We start from the raw sequence: 20,315 nt of genomic DNA, 5'->3' as shown, positions 1-20,315 counted from the left end.
TACCACCGAGTTGCATCCATCCACTGGCTGCTGGAAGGAAACTGACAGAAAAACATGTTGAAAACAGAGCGCTATACACCGTCAAGGGAATGGCCTGATTCAGAAGCGCCTAAAAAGAACTGGAATCCCGGATCGTCCACAAAGGTGGATCTCTTCAGAGTCTCCAGAAACAGGATTTCTTCGGTCTTGGCTCTGCCGCCACATCGCTTCGCTCCTTGCTCGGGACGCCCGTCGACATCCGAGAAGGACGAAACGGGACGAGGTGCGCCTGTCGTGGAAGCGAGAGAACCAGCATGATCTGGGAGTCGACACTTGATCTGTTGACAAGAAGACCTGAGAGACGAAGACCCAGAGGGGCTGGAAACAGAAGAAGCAGGAAAAGAAGGAAACTGGAGACTCGTCGCGTGGAGAAACATCCGGAAGGGAGTTTGATCTCCTGTTCCGTAGGTCGCGTCCCCAACGATGGGATGGCCGAGATGTTCGCAGTGGACTCGGAGTTGATGACGGCGGCCTGCAAAAAAAGAAAAATGAGACCGTTCATGGAGCGGCACCAGTGAAAACCTAGAACCGGTTTGTATCGTCCTGAGCGAAAACCCGGCAAAACGCAGGATGCGAACCGAAATCAAGAGAACAGTCCCCGTTCTCATCACAACTGTCCTGTGCATTGAGTCACCAACTGCTAAGTTTGAGCATCCTTGCGGTGTCTCGATTTCGAACGGAACGACGGAATCCAGAAACCTTGTTTCTCTATTTTGCATGTGACGGGGAAACCATGAGAGGAAAAGAGAGAACTACAGATAGAGAGGCAGCAAGGTGAAGCCGCCCAGTACACGGGCGGTAACGCAGACGCTGGGAGGACGAGAGTCCTCACTCCGTTCAAACCATGAGAGGCCAAAAAGCACGGAGAATACCTGCAGTTGTGCGTCAGCCCCTCCTCACCTGTAAGAAGACTGAGTTTAACCAAGGCACCGGGGACGCCGACAAGAGGCTCTGCGAGAGACAAGGACACGTCGATAGACAAAAACTATGGCAAACAACCACTCGTCGGGGACGCGTAGCGAGAGTGACGGCAAACCCCAACGACCTCGCACACCTTAGCGGGATTCCCCGCATATGTGAAGCCCCGACATACGGCAGACGTGGCACCTTTCACTCGAGGCGGAACCCCGACAAACGGATGAACTGTCGGCTTCCCGTCTTTGCGGCCGAACGACTGAGTGTGCGGGAGCGAGAGGGTGACCGAAGATGTTTGTCCTTGGCAGCATTGCATTTCCATCGTTTGTCCGACTCTAAGGGAAGCGTGACGTAGGACTGACGAACCTTCCGCTTACCTGGAAGGTTTCTGAGGTAGCCTTTGTAGAGAACTTGCACGCGACTGACGGCGCGCTTGCCTGATCTCGCCTTGGAAACAGGACGGCGCCCCAGCTGGCAGGTGCGGCCTGCGGCAGCCCCTGCCTCGTTGTCTTGTTCAACTTTGAATGTTGCCGCTTCTTCAAACGTTTCGTCCAACTGGAGAGACCGCCCGCGTCTTCTTGTCTCGACTCGACGGCCTCCGAAACAGGCAGGAGACTCGGATGCAAGTGTGCAAGGGGCGGCCAGCGAGTTCGCTGGCGAAGAAGAGACAGACGGAGGGCGCAAGGAAGCACACGAAGGGAAGGACGACGCATGCGGGAGAGCCGACGAGCTGGGCGAACGAGAGGATCCGGGAGAGGAGGCGTGAGCAGGCATCACAGACCCATACATGCAGCGGTAGGCGGCGACGCCGGAGGCGAAGGCGCCAGGCGAGACTGGCGACAGCGGGACGCCCTGTGCATCTGTAGCCTGAGGTTTAATCAACGAAGAACAGACGGCGGCAGAAATCGAACGCGACGACACCGGGGACTCACGTCAAGCATGTGTTCGCGCTGCACGTCAAACACGAGAAGCCCACGGAACGGTGAGCATCTCGAATGAACACGAAACGCGAACCGGTCAGCAGCGATGACCTACCTTCGTCGGTCCCTCCCGTCCCCTTATCATCTTGCTCTTCGGGGTTGCAGTGCACAGAGGAACACAGGAACTTGCCTCGCGACCGCGACATTCGGTCTTGCTGTCTTGACGGGACCAGCGACAGGATATGAATGCGATGCATTTCTAGGCATTACACCAGGAAGCAAGGCAAGTCCAACAGGCGGACACAAGTCTGTGTGTGCCTTAGCGGCGGACGCCAAGCCAGCAAACAACTCCTCGGGGGTTTCCAGGTTACCACACGAAACGTCGCGTCACCGTTTTATCGGCCGAATCCGAAGCGAACCAACCGCCCATGGAGCTCGAGGATGTGCGTCAGTCCTACCATCATTTTGAACGCATGCGTCGAATGAGGCGCGACGAGAGTCACTACCTCGACCTCCGACCATTGCGGGTGTCCATACACCAGCGCCAGGTACTCCTTCTGAATTTCGCGCCTCTGCAGAAGCGTCTGAACGATTCGCGCAGTCTTCTGATTGTGTGCCACCATCAACAAGCCGGATGTCGCATAATCTGGGCGGCGCCACCAAGACAGCAGACGCAAAAAGCGCGAACGTGCGACATACGGCCGCTGTCGAGTGCAAGGTAGAGACAGGCACATGCAGAGAACGGAACCGTACTCGTTGTTCACAAGCAAAACGCCAAAACTCAGCAGGCGCAATCCTGTGCGTCTCCACGCAGGTTCCGCGACACTCCGGTGGGTCGAAATCGACGAGAGGACAGTTCGGCGCCCGACCTACGAAGGTGGCTGTGCACATTCCTGCATGCATCGCCCTCTTCGCAATACGCGAAGACCAGAATCGGATATCGGACACGCGAAAATCCACAAAGAACCACCTACGCATGCAGAGAGTAAGCGCAGATGGGAACGCGCCGTCCGCTCACCGAGTTGATGGCAAAGACGAACTTTGCACGGCTCTTTGTCTTGGTCCGTCGGCTCCGCTTCTGCGTGTGCCTGTCGCTGCCTCATTCTCTCGCTGTGTCTCCGATACCAATCGGCCACGGTGAACTCCGTCCTGAACCGTCTTTCCCATGCCCCAGGTAGCTGGTTGCCTTTCCCTCCGACCTGAGAGTCGCCGTCCGCCGCGTTCTTGCTTCGTTCATCTGTTGTCGCCTCCGCGGTCGCCTCCGCGTCGGCTCTGTCTGGCGCGTCACTGCGTGGCGGCTCAGTCTGTCCTTCTCCTGCGGCTCCGTCCCCGTCGCCGTCTTCTCTCTTCAGGGGAACGTCCACCCGGACATCAAACGGTTTGGAGATAATCACGAGGTTGGCGTCTTCGTAGACAATCGGGAATTCCCGAAGGAGATACCAGGGCTGCTCAACAATGAGCGACGCGGCATCGCCAAGCGACATCTTCCCTTCTTCATAAGTGGCGGCGAAGGTCTCCTGAGTTTCCGCGAGTTTCGACGACTCACGCGGCGGCTGGTCGTTCCCGAACTCGCTGCATGCAGGCATTGCCGCTGCCTCCGGGGCGTCTTGACCTCGGTGGCGCGCGGCGTGCGTGCTGCGCGACGCGTCCTCCTGATCTGTTCTGTCTCTGTCGGCTTCATCGCGGTGTCCTGCCATCGCTACTGGCTCTTCGTGGGCTTTGGCCTTCGCGTCCTCGGTAGCTTCTTGTCCTCCCCTCTCCTCGTCGGCTGCGGCTTCCAGAGACTTCCTGTGAAGTACGTCGTACGTGCTGCCTAAATCGACAATCAGCGTCGCAAGCTGTCTCACTCTCTGGACTACACTTTCCCGATGAAGCTCGAGGCGGTAGGATCTCCCCTCGTTTCCCACGCCTTCGCCTGTGCTCTCCTTGTGTGCCTTACTGGCGTTTTCTTCCTTCTGGTTTTGGTCTGTGTCATTTCTCGCGGGTTTCCGGAGCGCGTCGTTTCTCTCTTCTTCAAGTTGACCGTCTTCCTGCATTCCGTGCGTCGCCTCTTCTTCCCCTTCTAGTGCTGTAGCCTCTCCCCCTGTGGTCTCGACGTCGTCTGCCGCAGCCGCCGCGCGTCGCCTTGATTCTTCTTTCCCTTCTGAGCCGGCCGCTCTGTTCCCTTGGCCGCAACGCTCGCGACCTCCACTCTGGCGGGCGCGAGAGCCGGCAGCGGATGCCGACTCTTGAGAGGTACACTGTACGGACTGCTTCGGAGCCGCGTAAGACTCTTCTCTGTGCCGAAACCTACACTTCGCTTTCGAGGTCTCATCAGAGATGGGGGCATCTGACGGGAGACGCGGAAACGCCGGAGCTCGGTCACTTGATCCTGCGCACGCACCTCCGTTTTCGTCCCGACTCCCGGCCGCTGTGGTGTCTCCTGAGGCAACAGGCGGAACGGGACGCCGGCGGCACCTCGCCAGCCCCTGAAGCTTTGCATGCAGCCGCGAGAAACACGGAGCATCCAGAACGATCTCTGCGAGGGCACGCGTCGCCGACTCTTCGAAGGCAGCTCGGCGCACGCCATTCACTGGCGACAGCTCCCCAGAGGGACTTGGTTCTGACGCGACGGTACACGGTGAAGACGCAGAGTCCGCGCGGAGCGAGGCCGACGCCCGCGAAGAGACAAGAAATGCGGAAGAGCATGCAGACGAGGATGCAGACGAGGATGCAGAACAGCGGGAGCAGGAAGACGTAGGATCTGCGGAGGAAGAACAAGAACTCTTTGAAGACGAGGCCAGTGGACGACGACAGAGTGGGTCTGTTTGACAAGTCTCACGTGTCGCGCCGTCCTGTCGGTCTCTTCGTGCTTCGACGAGGGCCGTGGCAAAGCATCCCCGCAGAAACCTTCGAAACGCAGATGCCTGTGCAGAGTCTGCAGGCTCCGAGTCGATGACGAAACGCGTATCCGGAGACGCGTCTCGCTCTCCAGCACTCGCCATGGAAGACGCTGGCAGCGGGGGAGCACGCAAACGAAACGTCGAAGCTGCGGCGACTGCGGACCGCCCGCTTTCTGACCTGCGGTCGAGAGACGCGCGCGTGTCGCCCGTTGGCGCCGTGAGAGAAGCGTGGGTCAGGGCGTCGCGAAGCAGAGAAGTCTGAGAGGACAGGAAGGAGAGAAACGACACGGACCCGAAAGCAGGCTGCTCACACGACGCGCTCGTAGGCTTGAAGGCGCCGGGAATCCGAGCAAAGAGAGGAAAAGGAAGCGCGGCTGTCGGCGCGGCCGCAGCTGTCCAAAACGCCGCCTGCGATTTTGGATGTCGCGCACCGCGTGGCGACAGACGGGTTGGTAAGCCTGCGCGAGGCAGTGGTGAGGGAGGCTGTCGAGGACCAAGAAAGGCCAGGACAGCGCTTGCGTGCTCCCGTTCCCTCTTTCTCCTTGCTTGCGGTTGTCGGGTGAAGCTGAAACCATTTCCGGGTCCAGCAGGCAGAACGTGGGCTGCGCTGACTCTGCGAAATGCGTCAGGCGGAGAAACCTGCAAGGCGCATGGCAGGAAGGGGCAAACGGGAAAACGTCGAGCGAACTCCCGCAGGCTGGGATGCAGCGTCGAGCACCGCCAAGGCAGTGAGCGTCTTGCCCGGAGATGCCGAACTGCGTCGAGATATCTGCGCGGCTGTCTCGGTGCGACTCCCCCTGTGCCTCCGCCCCTGATCCTTTTCGCTGGGGCTTCCGTTGCCTGGGAGACTTCGCTCGAAAACAGCCGCGGACGCGAGAGTGAAGGGGAGAACGAGGCAGGCTCGAAGTCGGCTCGCGTCGCAACTGGTGCAGTCTTCTTGCTTACGCGTCCCTTGCAAACTTCGAGGTTCTGGGTGTCTCCGCAAGGGACTGGAGAAAGTGATTCTGCGCCGGGGCAAGCGCTCTCGCTCGCTCGGCCAGAGTGCGGAGGCGAGGCACAGCTAGCGACACGTGCATGCGCGTTTCGATTTTTGGAAAAGAGCTGCGGAATTCCACAAGTCAGGACGTCGCGGCAAGAAGAGAAATGGAGAACCAGGGTACACGGTCCATTCGAAGCCGAAACGTTTGCCGCCGGGTGGCTGGAGCCGCCTGCACTCCATGCGTGTCCGAGCTCCGCCGAAACCAAGGAGAGGAAAAAAAGAGAAAGGACCAAGGAAAAAGCAGGCGGCGTCATGAAAGGCGACCTATAGCTTTTTGAGGACGGGGAGAGCTTTATGACGTTATTGAGGAGAAAGCAAAGAGTCCGGCGACAAACAGCGAGTCCGTACGGCGGCCACGAGCGACAGAACGTCGCGGCCAGACACGGATAAAACGTGGAGTTGCGTGTATCGAGGGGAGAACGTATGAAAGAGACACGAAGAGAGAGGCCAGGTGAAGGGAGAAGGCGGCTGAGGGAAGAGGGAGATCCCGGGAAAGAGGAAGAAGAGATAAAACGCGTGAGGCAGGAGGAGACAGGCGGTCTAAACAGCGCGCGCATGCAGATTCACGCCCTGATGGACTGGGAAGAGACAGCAAGAAACGACGGGAAACGCCGCAATAGAACAATACCGAAGGCAGACAAGAACTTTACTGTTTGTCAGCACTTATTTGGCATCTCTTTGGACGAAGAGGCACGTCGAGAACCTAAAATCGTAACTCAAAATAGGGTCAACAGCGTCTGTTTTTCCGAGGCGCTCGACACTCCGTGCAGAGTCCCTTGCCGCATGAGGGTTCGCACGCCGCTGTCTCGCACGCGCGGCGTCAAGAAACATCTAAAGACGCAGCAAGCAAAACATTGAGGGTTTAGGGCAGGGGGTCCCTTCAGCGAACCGCGAGGATGCTCCCTTCTCGGACCAGAGAAAAGCGTAGACCCCGTGTCTGTCCCAGCTCACATACCGCTGCCTCAGACGCTCTCCGGCCGTTGCATCGAGAGCCACGGAGATTCTGCGTCTACCCAGGATTCTGTTCGTCTCTCCCCCTGTAGTTTCTAACAAGACGCTTCTGTCGTCCCTCAGAGAAACGACAGTCGGATCCAGTGCGTTGCTTTACTGACATCCCGTGCAGAACTACGAGACGCCGACAGAGACTGATGCGCATGTGATATAAAACTTAACCAGACACAACCAAGCGGTCACTTTCTGCGTGTGCTGCGTACTTGAGCGTCATCTCCCGACTGTGCAGCTGTCTTGAGTTGCGCGCGTCCGGCAGAACACAGCCTCTTGCTGTGGATCGGTGACCTCCCCATAATACACTTTAGGGAAGACAGGCTCTCAAGAAAGACGCTTCTGCGGGAAGACAACAACTTGCGCCCCGACGGCTCGATCGCCGAAAGACGATCCTACATACACACTCGGAGCCGGGAAGCGCTGGTGTAATCGACTTGCACATGAGCCGCACTTTGCATTCACCGTCTCCACCTGCTGGAGGTGAAACGTTCCGCTCTCAGGGGCGCATCAAGCAGACGGAAGCTACTTTTTCTGTTTTTTCAGTGTTTTCCGTGTTGCCGCATGCACGTGAAAAGAGTAGAGTGCGACGGACTCGCCCTTCAGAGAAAGGCAAGCGTATCGGCCGAATCGACGCGAGGACCACCGTCTTGCTTTAAAAACGCCGCATACTGTGCTTGGAAGCCTTTCCGGAGAGACGCTAAGACGTGAGAGAAACAAGCTATGGACGCGGTCGACAAGCCGGCCAGGCGCCCCCGCTGAACGCGTCCAGGGCTGTCGCCAAAACTCAAAAAACCTCACGTTCACACTTTTTTTGCTTCGTCTGCCATACCCTCTCAAGCGCGCGGGGTTTGCCGGCTTCGGCAAACCCCCCCTCACGGTTTCCTGGCGACACAAGAAACATTCCCTGTACCTCTCACTAAGTGCTCAGAGACGGCACACCCAAGCTTAACCTGTCGAACGGGTTTGGCGCTTCTTTCGCTTGCAGAAGAGAACACCTGTTTCTATTTCTCACGGCCATCGGAGGAGTGTGCGAGCCTCACCGGAAGAAACAGAAACGCAAAGCAAAGTGAGCATTCAAACACGAAGATCTCTCGAGAATCGGTGCGGTGTTGGATTGGTTTCTCGAAACAAGCCAGCGCAAAACCGACATTCCATTCAAAAACAGTCCTCTTTTCCGTGCTGTTCACGCGACGCTACTTCGGTGCGACGGCCGTGTTCCCCCGCGGACCGGCTGAAATCCCTGTGCTGTCAGACCGTATTCTCCCATGCGTACCCTTTGCTCTCGTCTCATCCTTTTCCCTCGAATGAAGCGTGTCCGATTTCTTCCGTGCTCCGTGCTACATCTGCATGCTCTCTCCTCCCTTTGGTAGATTCCATTTCGCTGACACCCCGCAGCCACTTCGCGGCTGCGACATGCATGGAGGGCATGCGTACAGGAGGTATCCCGGCTCGCCTCACCTCCCGGGGAATATGAGGCCCGTGCTGTTCGGCGCGTCAAACATCTTTTCCCTAGCACCACGAAACCCAGTTGTCCAACCGGCCTGCTCTCACGACAGCCTCGTCGAGAGTATCGGGCGATCCTTTGGCAACCCCAATGATTGCCATGCCTGCGGCTGCGCCTAAAACATCTCGCTTCCTGCCGGCATTTTTTCGGTCTTCTGGATCCACGCTTCCCGGTTCCGCTATATCTGCTTCTGCGTCCTCAGCCTCTTCGCTCTGACGCTGTTCGTGTCTTCGTCGATTGTCTTCGATTTCGTCGAGGGCAACGAGAAGAGCGGCGAGAAGCCTTCTCTGAAAACTGCTTGTTCTGCGGCCTTCTCGCCTCCCGCCTCCTCCTTTTCCTCCGCGATCTTCCAGTCCAGCGGACGGAGCACACGCCGCTACGTCTCGTGCCGTTCTTCGCCACCGTCGATCTCTGTGTTCGGCGGGCAACGGGGAAACGCCCGCTGCGGCGATACCTCCCGCTTGTCTGTCTGTGAAAGCGAACCTATCCAGCGTTTCGCTCGCGTGGGCGACCTTTCCTTTCCCTTCACTCGCCACGCAACCGCCGTCACGGCTCTGGCTGCCACTCGGTGCCCTGACTCGAGAGCGTCGAGCATCGACCTGACCTCGCGGCTGCTCTTCGTCGCCGGTTTGTGTCTCGTCGGACGAAACACCAGCAAGCACCCCCGCTGTATCTCCACCTCGCTCTCGCTTTCGGCCCAGCTGATCGATCCCCAGGAGAACTAAGACAGAAGGCGACGCATTCGCCGCGACCTTCAGCAGCCTGCGAAGTTTCTCCTCTGTCTGACCCACATACGGAGATTCAATGGCGGTGAGTGGAAGCAGAAAGGTTTGAATGCATGCAGAGTATTTCTCTGCTACCACCTGGATGAGACCTTGCGGGCCCACGCTCTCTGCGTCGCGGCGAGTTGCAGAGCGGGAAGGAGACTCGCGACAGGCGGCTGCCGCGGATCTCGAGCCCGACTCGCAGCCGCCAGGAGGAGAAGCGCCAGAGAAGAAGGAACACGAAACTGGAGACGACGCCGGCCGATCCCGTCTTCTCGCTCTGTGCCGGCAGCTGTGAAGCAGAAGACGAGGCGGCGGAGGCAGGAAGCCTCGCGGGTCTCGGAGAAGCGAGTTGCAGTCTCTCAGAAGCTGTGCTTCCCCTGAGAGCTGGCCGTCTCTCTGCCTGTCTCGTGCGCCACAGATGGGGTCTCGAACGAAACCACGCTGCGTGCTCGCACCCCCCGAAGACGCGGAGAGACGCGAACGAAGCAGAAGAGGGAGGTACACAAGATCTTCTAGCTGGCGGACCAACTCGCCCGGAGCGCCCTGGAGAGAAGACAGCGCAAGAGGTGAATCCGTCGAGACGCTGCCGACGGGAGGGGCCGGGAAGAAGTCGTGGCCGCCTAGGAAAAGCATGCTGGGGCGTTTGACGGATTCTTCTCCATCACGGAGAAGTGAGAGAAGGGAAACGTTTCGCCCACACGATACATCTCCCTTCACAGCTGGACGCAGGTGACCGAGGTTTGGAGGGTCCGTTCCTTCGCACCGGCCATCGCCTACGCGGTTGAAGGCAACAGAGCTGGAATGCTCACTGCGCTCATCCGTCCTGTGTTCGACATCCACTTCTTGCCCTCTCCTTTCTTTGCCGTCTGTCGCTTGATCTGCTGCTTCTTCCGCTTCTCTCTTCTTCTTTCCTGCTTCAGCCGCGCTCTCCATTCCTTCTCTGCGTGTCCTTTGCCCTTCGCCGGGCTGGCCAAAGAGGAAATGCACTCGAACAGCTGGAGCGAAACTCCGATTCGCTGCACGTACCCACGCCGCGACGTCTTCACGGAGCCTCGCCTTGTGGCGTGCCCACGTCCCTCCCCTTGTTTTCAGTCCCTCGCCGTGTTCCGACCCGCTTTCCTCTCCGCTCTCTCTCTGTGGTCTGTCGTCTCCTCCCCACTCGAGCACCAACAGCACGCGCAAGGGGTTCGCCTCCGTTCCGCATCTCTCCTCGCTCCTTTCCGTCCCCTCCTCTGGTGCCTTTTCGCTTGAAACGGGTCCGCTGTGCACCGCGAGCTTCTCTCGTTCCGGAGGTGATGCAAACCGCTGTCTCTCGCCTGCCTCCGTCGGCTCCTCCTCCTCCACTGTATGCTCCCTTTTTTCGCCTCTCTCCTCGCTCTCGCCGCTCTCGGGGTCTTCTCTTGCCTCCCGCGGTCTGCTCAGCTTCTCAGACTGCGCCTTCCAAGGCTCGCCCCTCCCCTTCGTGCCGGCGTGTCCTTCTCGCCGCTTTGTGCTCGCCATTTCGCTCTGTTCCGCCGCGGAGGCGCACGCGGCGGCGTCGGCCAAAATCGAGACTAGCACGGCGGCGGCCTGAGCCCACTGCGGGCGGCGGAGATTTTTGAGTCCACGCAGAACGCAGCACACCCTTGGAGAGCTCAAACCTTCTCCTTTTTCCTCGAATGCGGTCTCGCTCTCCCACTGCTGGCCGAGCGTGTAGGCGCGCAGCGACCGGGAGACGCAGTTCGCTAGCGCCTGGTGGAGGAGTTTGGAGCCCAGACAGTCGGGGCGAGTGTACGTCTCCAAGGACACATATCGCCCGTTCCCTTCAGCGCCAGCCACGCGAGAGGACGACCAGTGGAGTCGGCGCGCGGAGACCGTGGAGGCCAAGGCCGTGCGGGCTTCACTGGGTTCCTTCTGCGCCGCCTCTGCAGCGGCTGTCGCTGCCGTATCGGCAGTGGAAAAAAAACCGTCGAGCCGACAGTGTACAATATTGAGTTGAACAAGGCCTGGAGGAGGGCGTGAATCGGCAGGCGGGAGTGACCGAGGCGAACAACATTGGCATGAGGGAGAAGAAGACAGAGACGAAGGAGACGAGGAAGGAAACGGGGCGGAGCCGGAGGCAACACCGGTTGCATGCGGTCGCTCGACGGCGTCCAGCTTCGTTCGCGAAGGCATAAGAAGGCGAGCGGCGCACAGCAGAGGTAGGTCAGGCAACGCATCTCCGATGTTGTCCTTTCTGTCAGAGTCGCTCCGTCGCGCTTGTCTTTGCTTTCGTCTCAGCGACAGAAAGAACGCCGTGCACCGGCAGATTGACCGGCACAACTCGTCAACAGTCTCGGCTGCTTCAGCAGAAGCGTCGTCTCCGGCTGTATCCTTTCTTGCCTCTGAGCGCTGGGTCTTTTCCTCTCGAGAAGATGCATCTTGCGCCTCATTTGCAGCCTTGTCAGAGAGTTCCCGCCGTCCGGCGTCTCCTGCGAGGGTCTGTTCGTCTCTCTGTTCGTGTCCCTTGACTTGCTGCGGGAGGCCGGAGACCCGCGACGGATTCTCCTCGGCGACCGGAGGAGACGATCCGTCGTTCAGGGAATCAGTGAGTGATTTGCCACTAGGAAGGAGCGGGAGAATCGACAACCTCTGCTTTCGTCCACGCTTGCACAGGAGTACCCAGAGAGCCTCCCAGGAATGGAGGAGCTCGGCCCGCAATGCGCGGGCATGGCACTTTCGGGAAACACACAGCTTCGCATTGTCGTCAATACAGTCCCCGAGCAGTAGTGTTTCCGGGACAGGAGGCCGGAGAAGGGGAAGAAGAAAAGATGGAGCTTGCGGGGCGCTGTGCATGGTAGAGAAGCAAAGGTTTTCGCGGTGTCGAGGTGGATTCTTCGTCGCGCCTGAACGTGCGCATGGCGGAGGCGCAAGACGACCGAGGATGAGACAAGGAGAAGACTATTAGCAGACAATGGACACTGAAGGAAGTGAGGAAACAGGAAACCAGGAAATCTGAAGATTCTGCACAGGGCGCTACGCAGCTGGAGTTCTCCGCCTGGTTACGCGGCAAGATGCCCGTGGCGGTTGTGACGCGGGTCATTCTCCATGGCCAGAGAAAACGCTCGCTGGCAAAAAAAAGGACTCCCCCAAGCTCTGTCCAGAACAGTCGTCAAAAAACGGAAGGAAAGCAACACTCAACGGACGGCATTTTCAACTTTTTGGCGGTCCAGCGCCGAGCACACGGATGCCGAGGCCCGTCGATTCATCGTGGGGCTGCTCACCCCCGGATTGCTAAATTGCACATGTCTCGCTGCTTTCTCCACGCAAGAGGCCTCCTTGTCATTTACTTGTCTCCGGCTATCCCGAAAATCCCCTTTTATTATATGCGCCGGAGAACCTCTATGTCTGCTTCACTCCCCCCTCCTGGCCAGAGCAACGTGCCCGCGCGCGCGCGCATGCGTTTGAGTGCAACGCGAACAAAGACACCGGCCGCTCCCTGTCTTGTGAAAGCACAAACGAAACGGCTCTTGTGTGTTCACTGCACAGAATCCAGGAGGATTTCGCGAATGCATGGCAGGCTTGTAGCGTTAGTTGACCGGGCGGGACTTTTTTGCATCCTGCGGAGACGTGACAAGTCGCCGGACAGTGTTTCTCTTCGTGCTGTCGAGCGCCTGTGTTCAATAGCGCGAACGGAAGTGAAGGCGATACAACGTGCGGTCGCCACTTCCCTGAGACGAACAAGGCATTATCGCAGACAAAAGCCTCGTTTAGAGGAAGCCATCCCTCAGTGACATGCCTCCCACCTGCAGCCTTCACTGCTCGTAAGCAGCGAGCAATGCTGCCTTCGCATGACAACTGGAGGGCAGTTGCAGTTTAAAAGGAAATCGGCACGGTCCCCCTTTTAGAACCACACTAGCATGTTTTTTGGGGAAAGCCTCTTAGAAGGGATAAACGCTACAAGGGATGCAGTGTACCGGACTGGACAAAGTTCACGTCAAACTTGCTTTCTTTGACCAAAGAGCGGTGCTCCTGGGCTTCCAGCTGCGCGAGCGAGTTTTGGTGAAACTTCAGCAAAGCGCCGCCCGCACCTCAGTTAGAGCGTGACACATCTTGAGAGACTAGCCTGCGGAGTTCGTGAAGTACGCGAACGCTATGGCATGTGACTTGGAGGCGGGGATTCAAGAGGATAGTGTCTCCCTGAATTGTTCACAGCATTCCTCAAGGCAGACGCCCTCCCTTCTCTGGGCATTTCCACTCTTGGGGTGTCCAATTGTGAAGTCAGCTTGGCGTGACTCAATCATATCCAGCACCGTCTCGACAGATCCCACGACATCCCAGTATGGGGCACTTTTTTTCTGGGCCGGTTTCGGCGGTTTCGCGGAAACTTCACAGGTCGAGAATCGGAAACTCGAGTTACATGTGCTTACCGCCGGCAAAAGGCATCCTGCGTGTGGCTGAAAGGGACCTTGAAGGAGAGTCCTTATTTCTGGCAGCGCCTTTCTTAGAGTTCCGACACACACGTCGCATGGAACATCAGCTTGGTGCGTGCCGCGTGGGCGTCCCCTCACGAACTCTCCCGCGGCCAGCTGTGTGAATTCCGATAGAATGTGCGGGGGAAGCTACGAGCAGTCTTACGCTGCGGACTGTATGTTTCCTGATGACAATGATCTGCACGGCTTCTAGCCAATCTCTGCGACGTGATCACTGGACTCTCCCCCATGCAGTCGTGTGGGGGGCTGTTTGCACTCTCGCGCACCCGGACTTCGCTCCTCAGTCAGTGCTCTAAACCCGAACCATTACGGGATCCGATGTTGCGTCGGTACATGTCTCCACCGCGCGCGCATTCCGCGTTCTAAAATCAAAATACGCTTCTGGAAAAAAAGGCTGCGATCTCACGCCGCACCGCGCTTCCTGGTTCGGTCGCGCACGCACCCTGCTTGCGCTGTACAGTTTGCAGAAAGAGGCGATCACTCCCCTTTTGTTTTGCATGTGACGGCGCATTCGAAGTAAGCTCCAACAGGACCGATGTCTGCTGATCGGGACACGGGAAGTGAGATATCAGAAGTTTGTGCACGTTGTGCCTGACACGAGCGCCAAGTTCTCGCTCTCCACGGCAGAACGGCGTGTGGCAGGGAATCGAACGTCTTCCCGCGGCTCACTAGAAAAAGCGGAAAACTCATCATTAGCGGATCGTAGATGGCGGCGAAACTGCGTCGTTGCAGAGGGCTACGACAAAGAGTGGGGCGACCTAATCAAAACGTTGGCCGTCGTAGCGTCGTGCTTGCCTACAAAAAGCAGCTTTTCCACTCTCGTGAAAGCAGGATGACACGCGAAACAGTCTCTGAAGACGCGGGTCTTCGGATTTCCAACGTGGAATCCAAATCTCGCTGCTACATGTGGCTTCAGTTCCTGTCTGGGCTGTTCGTCGCCAAAGAAAATTCGATCGTGTTCTTCAAATGATGCTCACATCCAAACCTGTGTCGGAAACAGGATTCCTCAGCAGCCGAACATCGGTTCGGGGTATTCTCACAGTTCAGTAGACTAAACGGATTTGTGCTTCGTTCAACCGACGCATCCTAGGCCACGGCGGCAGCGCGCGCTCGGCCTCCCGGTTTCGCTTGTATGGCAAACCGCTTGGTTCTGTGGGTCGGCCCGACGACTTGACACTGCCTGGGCGGCGCAGAAAGACGCGACTGACGCGTGGTCAACTCAAAGTATCTGTTCAGAATTCGGTAGTGATTTAGGTTGGACAATGTACCCTCCATTAAGTACTAGTCTGATGGTCACTTGTCTCCTTTGCCGGATGCCTTCTTTCGGTGGGGTTCTTTCTTCGCTGCATCCTTCTGCGCTTCTTCGAGGAGCCCGCTCGCGTCGAGAGCTTGCCGTCCGACAGTAGCAATGACGCGAAAACGATCTGGACCTACAGCAGGGTCGACAGCAGGGAACGGAGAGAATCCGCAGCATATGAGAAAGAACACAAACCACAAAGAAGCAAAATCACAAATGAACTGGTGAGGGAGCGACGTACAAGCTGACGAATCACACGAAGCCGGCGAGCAGGCGGAGGCTGCTGGAAGAACTACTGGGGCACAGGGACGTAGGCCCCAAGGACATGGATCAGCCGGGAAGCGCAAAGACGAAGAGTGCATATATACATGGCCTAGCAACGAGCAGGCATGCAGGACTGCGAGGCGAACACATGACCCAGGTCGACACCCTTGCCGCGAAAGGCAGAGAATCCGACAGCTGTCTGTGCTCGGCTTCGTGGTTCCTTCGTGGTTTGTCCCGCAGAAACCTTGGAAGCACAAAGCGGCAAGTACTGCCGGGAATACGCCGGCACAGGAAAACGTCAGAAGCAGATGGGAAGAGACGCCGGGCTCTGGAAGATACAATGCGTGAGTACGTCCTCGGAAAGGAGACCGAAAATGGAGAAGCGAGGACGTAGAAACACTCGCCACTGGAACGTACCTAGATGGATTCCGCCGTACCACCTGGTGACAATGAGAATAACGTTTCGCGCCTTGAGATTGTAAAGCAGCTGCTGCAGTTTCCTTCCAGCGGCGGTTTCCCCATCTGAGTCGTGGTCGCAGTTTTCGATGAACTCTTCCTCTTCTTCGCCTGGGTGTCGATCCCGGTCGGTTTCTTTCTCAGTGCCTCTCGCCCGGTTCTTCTTTTTGTTGCCTGACCCCGTTGAAGCCGCCCGCGATGAAACAAGAGCCTCAACTGGATCCTCTTGCGCCGTCGCTCCTTCCTCCGGTGGAGGGGCTGTTGCCGGCGAGGAGCCTCGGGCGGCGTTGAGACGAGACACAGGCGACTGGGCCTCCTCCGCCACGTCCCGAGGCGCCTGACGCGCGTCCTTTCTTGGAGGACCATTACGAGGCTTTCGGGCGACTTTCTGGCGAAAGGAATAGGCCATGATGTGATGCGTCGCGCCAAAGTGCCTCTGGCGGACGTGCTGGTAGATCGCGCGGACTTCTTCGTGTGTATGGACAGCCGCACACACGCCGACGAACCGGCTCTTGTGAACGGTCACTGTCGGTCCGATGTACAGTTCAGTCGACGACGAAGGGGAGTACGGCGAAGGCAGAGAGTTCCCCGACTGTTCCCCCTGTTTCGGTTCCAACGAGACATTGGAAAGGGATGCTTCTAGCGCATCAACGCTGCTATCGTCTGCTTGTTCCCCGCCATTCCCTTTGCAGCCGTCTTGAGCGTCGGCACCCAGCTGTCTTTTGCGGTCCCCCTCCGATGCCTGTCCCTGCTCGGGCCGCGTCGAATCGTCGCGTGCCTCGTGAGGCGGGAGAGGCAGGTGATTGCGGACGCATTCGACAAAATCAAAGAGACCCGGGTGGCCGAAGCTGGACTCGTCTCCCTCTCCTTGCAGAGCCAAGAGCTTGTTTTGCATGCGCTGCGACGCCTCCGGAGGCTGGTCCCACCGCGTGTGGACGAGGCAGGCGGGCGACTTGAAGTCCGGGTCCAAGTACCCAAGGGGAAGGAAGAGTTGCAGAAGAAAGGAGAAGGAATGGTCATCGTCTTCACCTTCAGGCTCGGTCGCTCTGCCTCCTGGCGCGCCGAGCGCCAGCAAGGACAACGCATCTTGCCTGACGCGCGAGCGAGTCGTCTCCGTCCGAACTTGAAGAAGCCGGCAACAGGGGTGGAAGCGGATTTCGTCGTCTCCGTAAATGGATCTGAGGGCCTCGAGTTCCTCCGCGGCTGCGGGAGACAGAAATCCCGAAGGCGAGGCTTCAGCCCCAGCAGGACAATCGCACGGGGGAAAGGCCAGGGGAGACGCGTAGGAGGGGGGAGACCAGGACATGGCGTAAACAGAAAAACGAGAAGAAACGAGGAATAAGCGTGGAGTGGAGAACGCCAGCTCGCACAACAAGAGTTCGAAGGACCGGAGTCGCCTGGTGACGGCACGAAAACAGATGGCGAGGGCAGGAAAGGACGACGGCGAGAAGCGGAACTCGGGCACAGGCAGAACAGGGGAAAAGTCGGGCGGTGAAAAGGAAATCAAACCGGAAGTGACTCGGAACGCCTATCTCGAGGAACGTGTGGAGGAGAGGAGCAAACGACGGAGTGGCTGGGAGGAAACTCTCGGTCTAGGGAGTCGCGCCTCTCGCCTCCTCCAAAGGTTTGAGAGGCCTCGCGCGATCACGGGACAGACCTTTTTCGCTCCCGTCCTCCTTTGTCCATCCGCCTCTCTTTTCTGTCGCTCCCTAATGTTGCTTCTTCTGGCAAGTCAGAGAGATCGGGGGTTTTCAAAAACGGCGAGGAAGGCCTCCGCCCTCAGTCTCCAGGCTCTCCAACTCGTTCAGCTGCCGTCAGAGATGACGTTGACCGCGCATGGAACCTTGAGTTCCCTTCCTTTGTGTCGTGCAGCCCTCCATCTCTCACACCGCATGGACAAGGAACCTCGCGTGGAATTGGACGGTCTCGACGTTTCGGCAAAAATTGCAAACATCTGTTCGGCCTGTTTCAAAGAGTCTGTTCCTGAAACCTCTGCACTCTGCTGACCAGGACAGACGGGCCTCCGCTGTCCATGCGCCGACGGATACAGAGAGCGGAAGACGGCGCGCGGAAGAAGACAGCTTGTGAGCACCACGACATCACCTTCCTGCTGTTCCACTGAATGCGAGATCAGGCACCTTAATCTGTGGCCGCGGAGTCCGACTACCTCTATAAAAGCGTCGCCTCGCAGCGTTCTTCGCTCATTCATACCTTTTGTTGTCTTTCGTGCGATCCGTAACTGTTTTTGCGTTTCAGGTACGCACGAGACTTGCGCTGAAAAGGCTGCTTGGTCGGCTTCGCCGAATGGAAAAGAAACGTGAGGGCGTCGCAGGTCGTCGCACGCGCTGTGGAGGCCACGCCAGCTTTTCAGTCAAGCGGCACGAAGGACGAGGAACAAACGAGAACAGGCGGAGGGAAAGGAACTCCAGTCGGGAAAGACAAACGAGGGAACTAAATGCCAAGGTGCGAGCATTCCTCCCGCCTTCACGGAAACCTGCGCTGCGGCCGGAGACCAGCTTTTCACGGGAGCGTCCGTGCGTAAAATGTAGAAAGGAGATCCGCTTCTTGGTCGGGGGCCAGGAAGAAGGGAAGAACAAAACCTAAAAGAGAAGAAAACGTTTGCGTAGCTCGGCGGCAGGATCGGGGGCTCTGTGGACCTGTGGAAGAGAAACTGGGTCTCGAGACAAGAGAGACACGGCGGCTGAGGCGACGACGACGGCGCAGAAGCGTGGCGCAGAAGCGAGGTCGCACGGAGACACCGGCGCGCGCGTCTTTGCGCCTGCGGAAGGCATTGGCGACTCATAAAAAACAGTCGTGTATTTGGCGGAAAAACAAGAAGAAGAGAGAACCCAGAAACGCAGTATAACGCAAGAGATCAGACGAAAAAGGGGAGAACGGAGAAAACGGAGACCGGATAAATCGAGGCATCAGGGATTGCAACCTTCCGCAGCTAGGTGACTCCGTGTAGGCGGAAAAAAGGACGGGAATACGGGAACGTAAGAAACGAACGAGGGCTTTGGTGTATTGCGTCATTTGTACAGAGACAACACCAAAGTATACTGTGATAATAACAGTACATGGCCTAGCTAGGATCTTTATGTTCTTAATGCTGTGTGCGGAGGATATGGTAACTTCTTTGTACCAATCTATATTGGGGGTTGGAAGTCGTTTTCCCAAGAACTGACGCGATCTCCTATTTCGTAGTACCATTAGTGAACTCTTTTGATCTGATCCTAAGTACGCAGTGAGAGAGGAGTCTTTCACCGTTCACACTCCTAGAGAGAGTCTTGAATTCACCATGCCGAGAAGTCTTTGTTCTGCATATCTCCTGGAGTAAGATACTTCCCAAGTCGTTGTCATTTCGTGCACATCTCGGTGATGTAATGGTAAGAGAGATGCGACGGGTTTCCTGCTCATGGGACAGCTGATTCTTTTTTTTCCTGTGAGAGAAGAGTCGCATGGCGTCTTTGCTCTCGGAAGAGGGTCGCCGTCAGTCCCCCTCGGAATCGAGGCGATGTGTTTCTGAGGTGAACTCCATTGACGAGTTGTGGCGCTAGTCGCTGTTTTCAGCAGAACCTACGCTTATTCGTCCTGAGCGCTTGACGCATATTCTGCTCGCAACCATTTTCGGCTACGGGACGCAAGAGGAATAGGGCTTCATCCTGGAGAAAGAACCCGCTCAACGAGGTTTTCAGCTGACTCCTCCACGCGAAGATCGAGACACTAGCATTCTTCTCAACCTCCTGATCTTTAACGTCACCTGAACACCCGGATTCCAAGTGGGTTCTTGTCTAAAAAGAATACTTTGAATTCACTATCTTGAGTGCTGCGAGCAGCAATCATGTACGGCGCTTTCCTGGTCTTGATTTCAGGTTCACGCCCCCGGTTACACGATACAGATGACAGGCCGCAGGCGGGTGCGAAAAAGTCGTAGAAAAGTAATCGAGTGTAACGGACTGTCCTTGCTGTCGCCTGCTATCGGTGTCTCGTCGATGTCGGGCATCGGGAACTTCAGAACACGCAATCAGCGAAGGCTTTCCACACGCTCTTGGGCGTAGGCTGTGGGGGGCTCTCGACCAGTTACCGGTATCAGATTTTGTGGGAACTCTCCAGCAGTCGAGGGTTAGGCTGTCGGCTGTGCAATGGCACGAGGGAGACAGGTAGAAGAACGGAAAGGACGTTCTTTGTCATTTGGGGTTCTTTCCGCCCGCGGCAGAGAACATTGTTGAGAAAATCTATTCAGTGTGTGCAGTGTAGGCGTCTCTATCTAGCGGCTTTCAAGCCTGCGTGCCAGGAGGAAGCGATAGAGCTTTAGCTTATTAAAAAGGGGTTATTCTCCGAGTACGAGTCTCTCCTCTCAGCCATGCTCAAACTGACCCGCTTCACCTCAGGCACGCCTTTGCTATCGAACTCGTCCTCAACCCTCAGTGCTTTGGTAGCAAATCTGCTTCTGTCGATGAAGCTTTTTCTCTCCCAACCAGGATTGTGGAACTCTTGAGCAAAGGCATATTCTGCCTGGATTTTCAGGCTATAGCCTTCTCGCAAGGGAGACGTTGCGGCCGACGGGCACTCGAGCGAAGGCACGCCCGCGATTCCAGGCTGACTCCAGAGGTGTGCTCGGCGAAACGCAGTCGTTGTGCTTCCGTAGCTGAACGCTCCAAAGAAAACCGTCAAACTGAACGCCACTGACGACTGAACAGTCGGTCGCCTGTCCGTTAAACTTGACCCGGCAAAATAGCTGCGGAGAGATCCGACCTCGCGAGTGGAGTGAACCCG

The 20,315-nt window shown here is 57.4% G+C and overlaps 3 protein-coding genes across 3 annotated transcripts; all 3 read right to left on the bottom strand.

Annotated features, from left to right (window-relative positions):
- Nucleotides 1–71: 71 nt before the first annotated feature.
- Nucleotides 72–5,832, bottom strand: NCLIV_055930 (putative RNA pseudouridylate synthase family protein; the record flags this gene model as incomplete). The annotated part of the gene is made up of 8 exons (XM_003885147.1): nucleotides 72–511; nucleotides 940–990; nucleotides 1,332–1,821; nucleotides 1,887–1,904; nucleotides 2,333–2,520; nucleotides 2,893–5,014; nucleotides 5,188–5,395; nucleotides 5,702–5,832. The coding sequence occupies 8 exons, from the start codon at nucleotides 5,830–5,832 to the stop codon at nucleotides 72–74; spliced, it is 3,648 nt and encodes a 1,215-aa protein (XP_003885196.1).
- Nucleotides 5,833–8,309: 2,477 nt separating this feature from the next.
- On the bottom strand, nucleotides 8,310–11,885 carry NCLIV_055920 (putative RNA pseudouridylate synthase; the record flags this gene model as incomplete). Its single annotated transcript, XM_003885146.1, has 1 exon — nucleotides 8,310–11,885. One exon carries the CDS (start codon nucleotides 11,883–11,885, stop codon nucleotides 8,310–8,312), a length of 3,576 nt encoding a protein of 1,191 aa, XP_003885195.1.
- A 2,930-nt stretch (nucleotides 11,886–14,815) lies between these two features.
- NCLIV_055910 (putative RWD domain-containing protein) lies at nucleotides 14,816–16,845 on the bottom strand (the record flags this gene model as incomplete). The annotated part of the gene is made up of 2 exons (XM_003885145.1): nucleotides 14,816–14,952; nucleotides 15,501–16,845. The coding sequence occupies 2 exons, from the start codon at nucleotides 16,843–16,845 to the stop codon at nucleotides 14,816–14,818; spliced, it is 1,482 nt and encodes a 493-aa protein (XP_003885194.1).
- Between the last annotated feature and the right edge of the window lie 3,470 nt (nucleotides 16,846–20,315).

This window comes from Neospora caninum, chromosome XI, assembly GCF_000208865.1.
Source record: "Neospora caninum Liverpool complete genome, chromosome XI".
In the NCBI taxonomy this organism is placed as follows: domain Eukaryota; phylum Apicomplexa; class Conoidasida; order Eucoccidiorida; family Sarcocystidae; genus Neospora; species Neospora caninum.
Note: the sequence above shows the minus strand (reverse complement) of the source record. Positions and strands in the feature narration are given on the sequence as shown.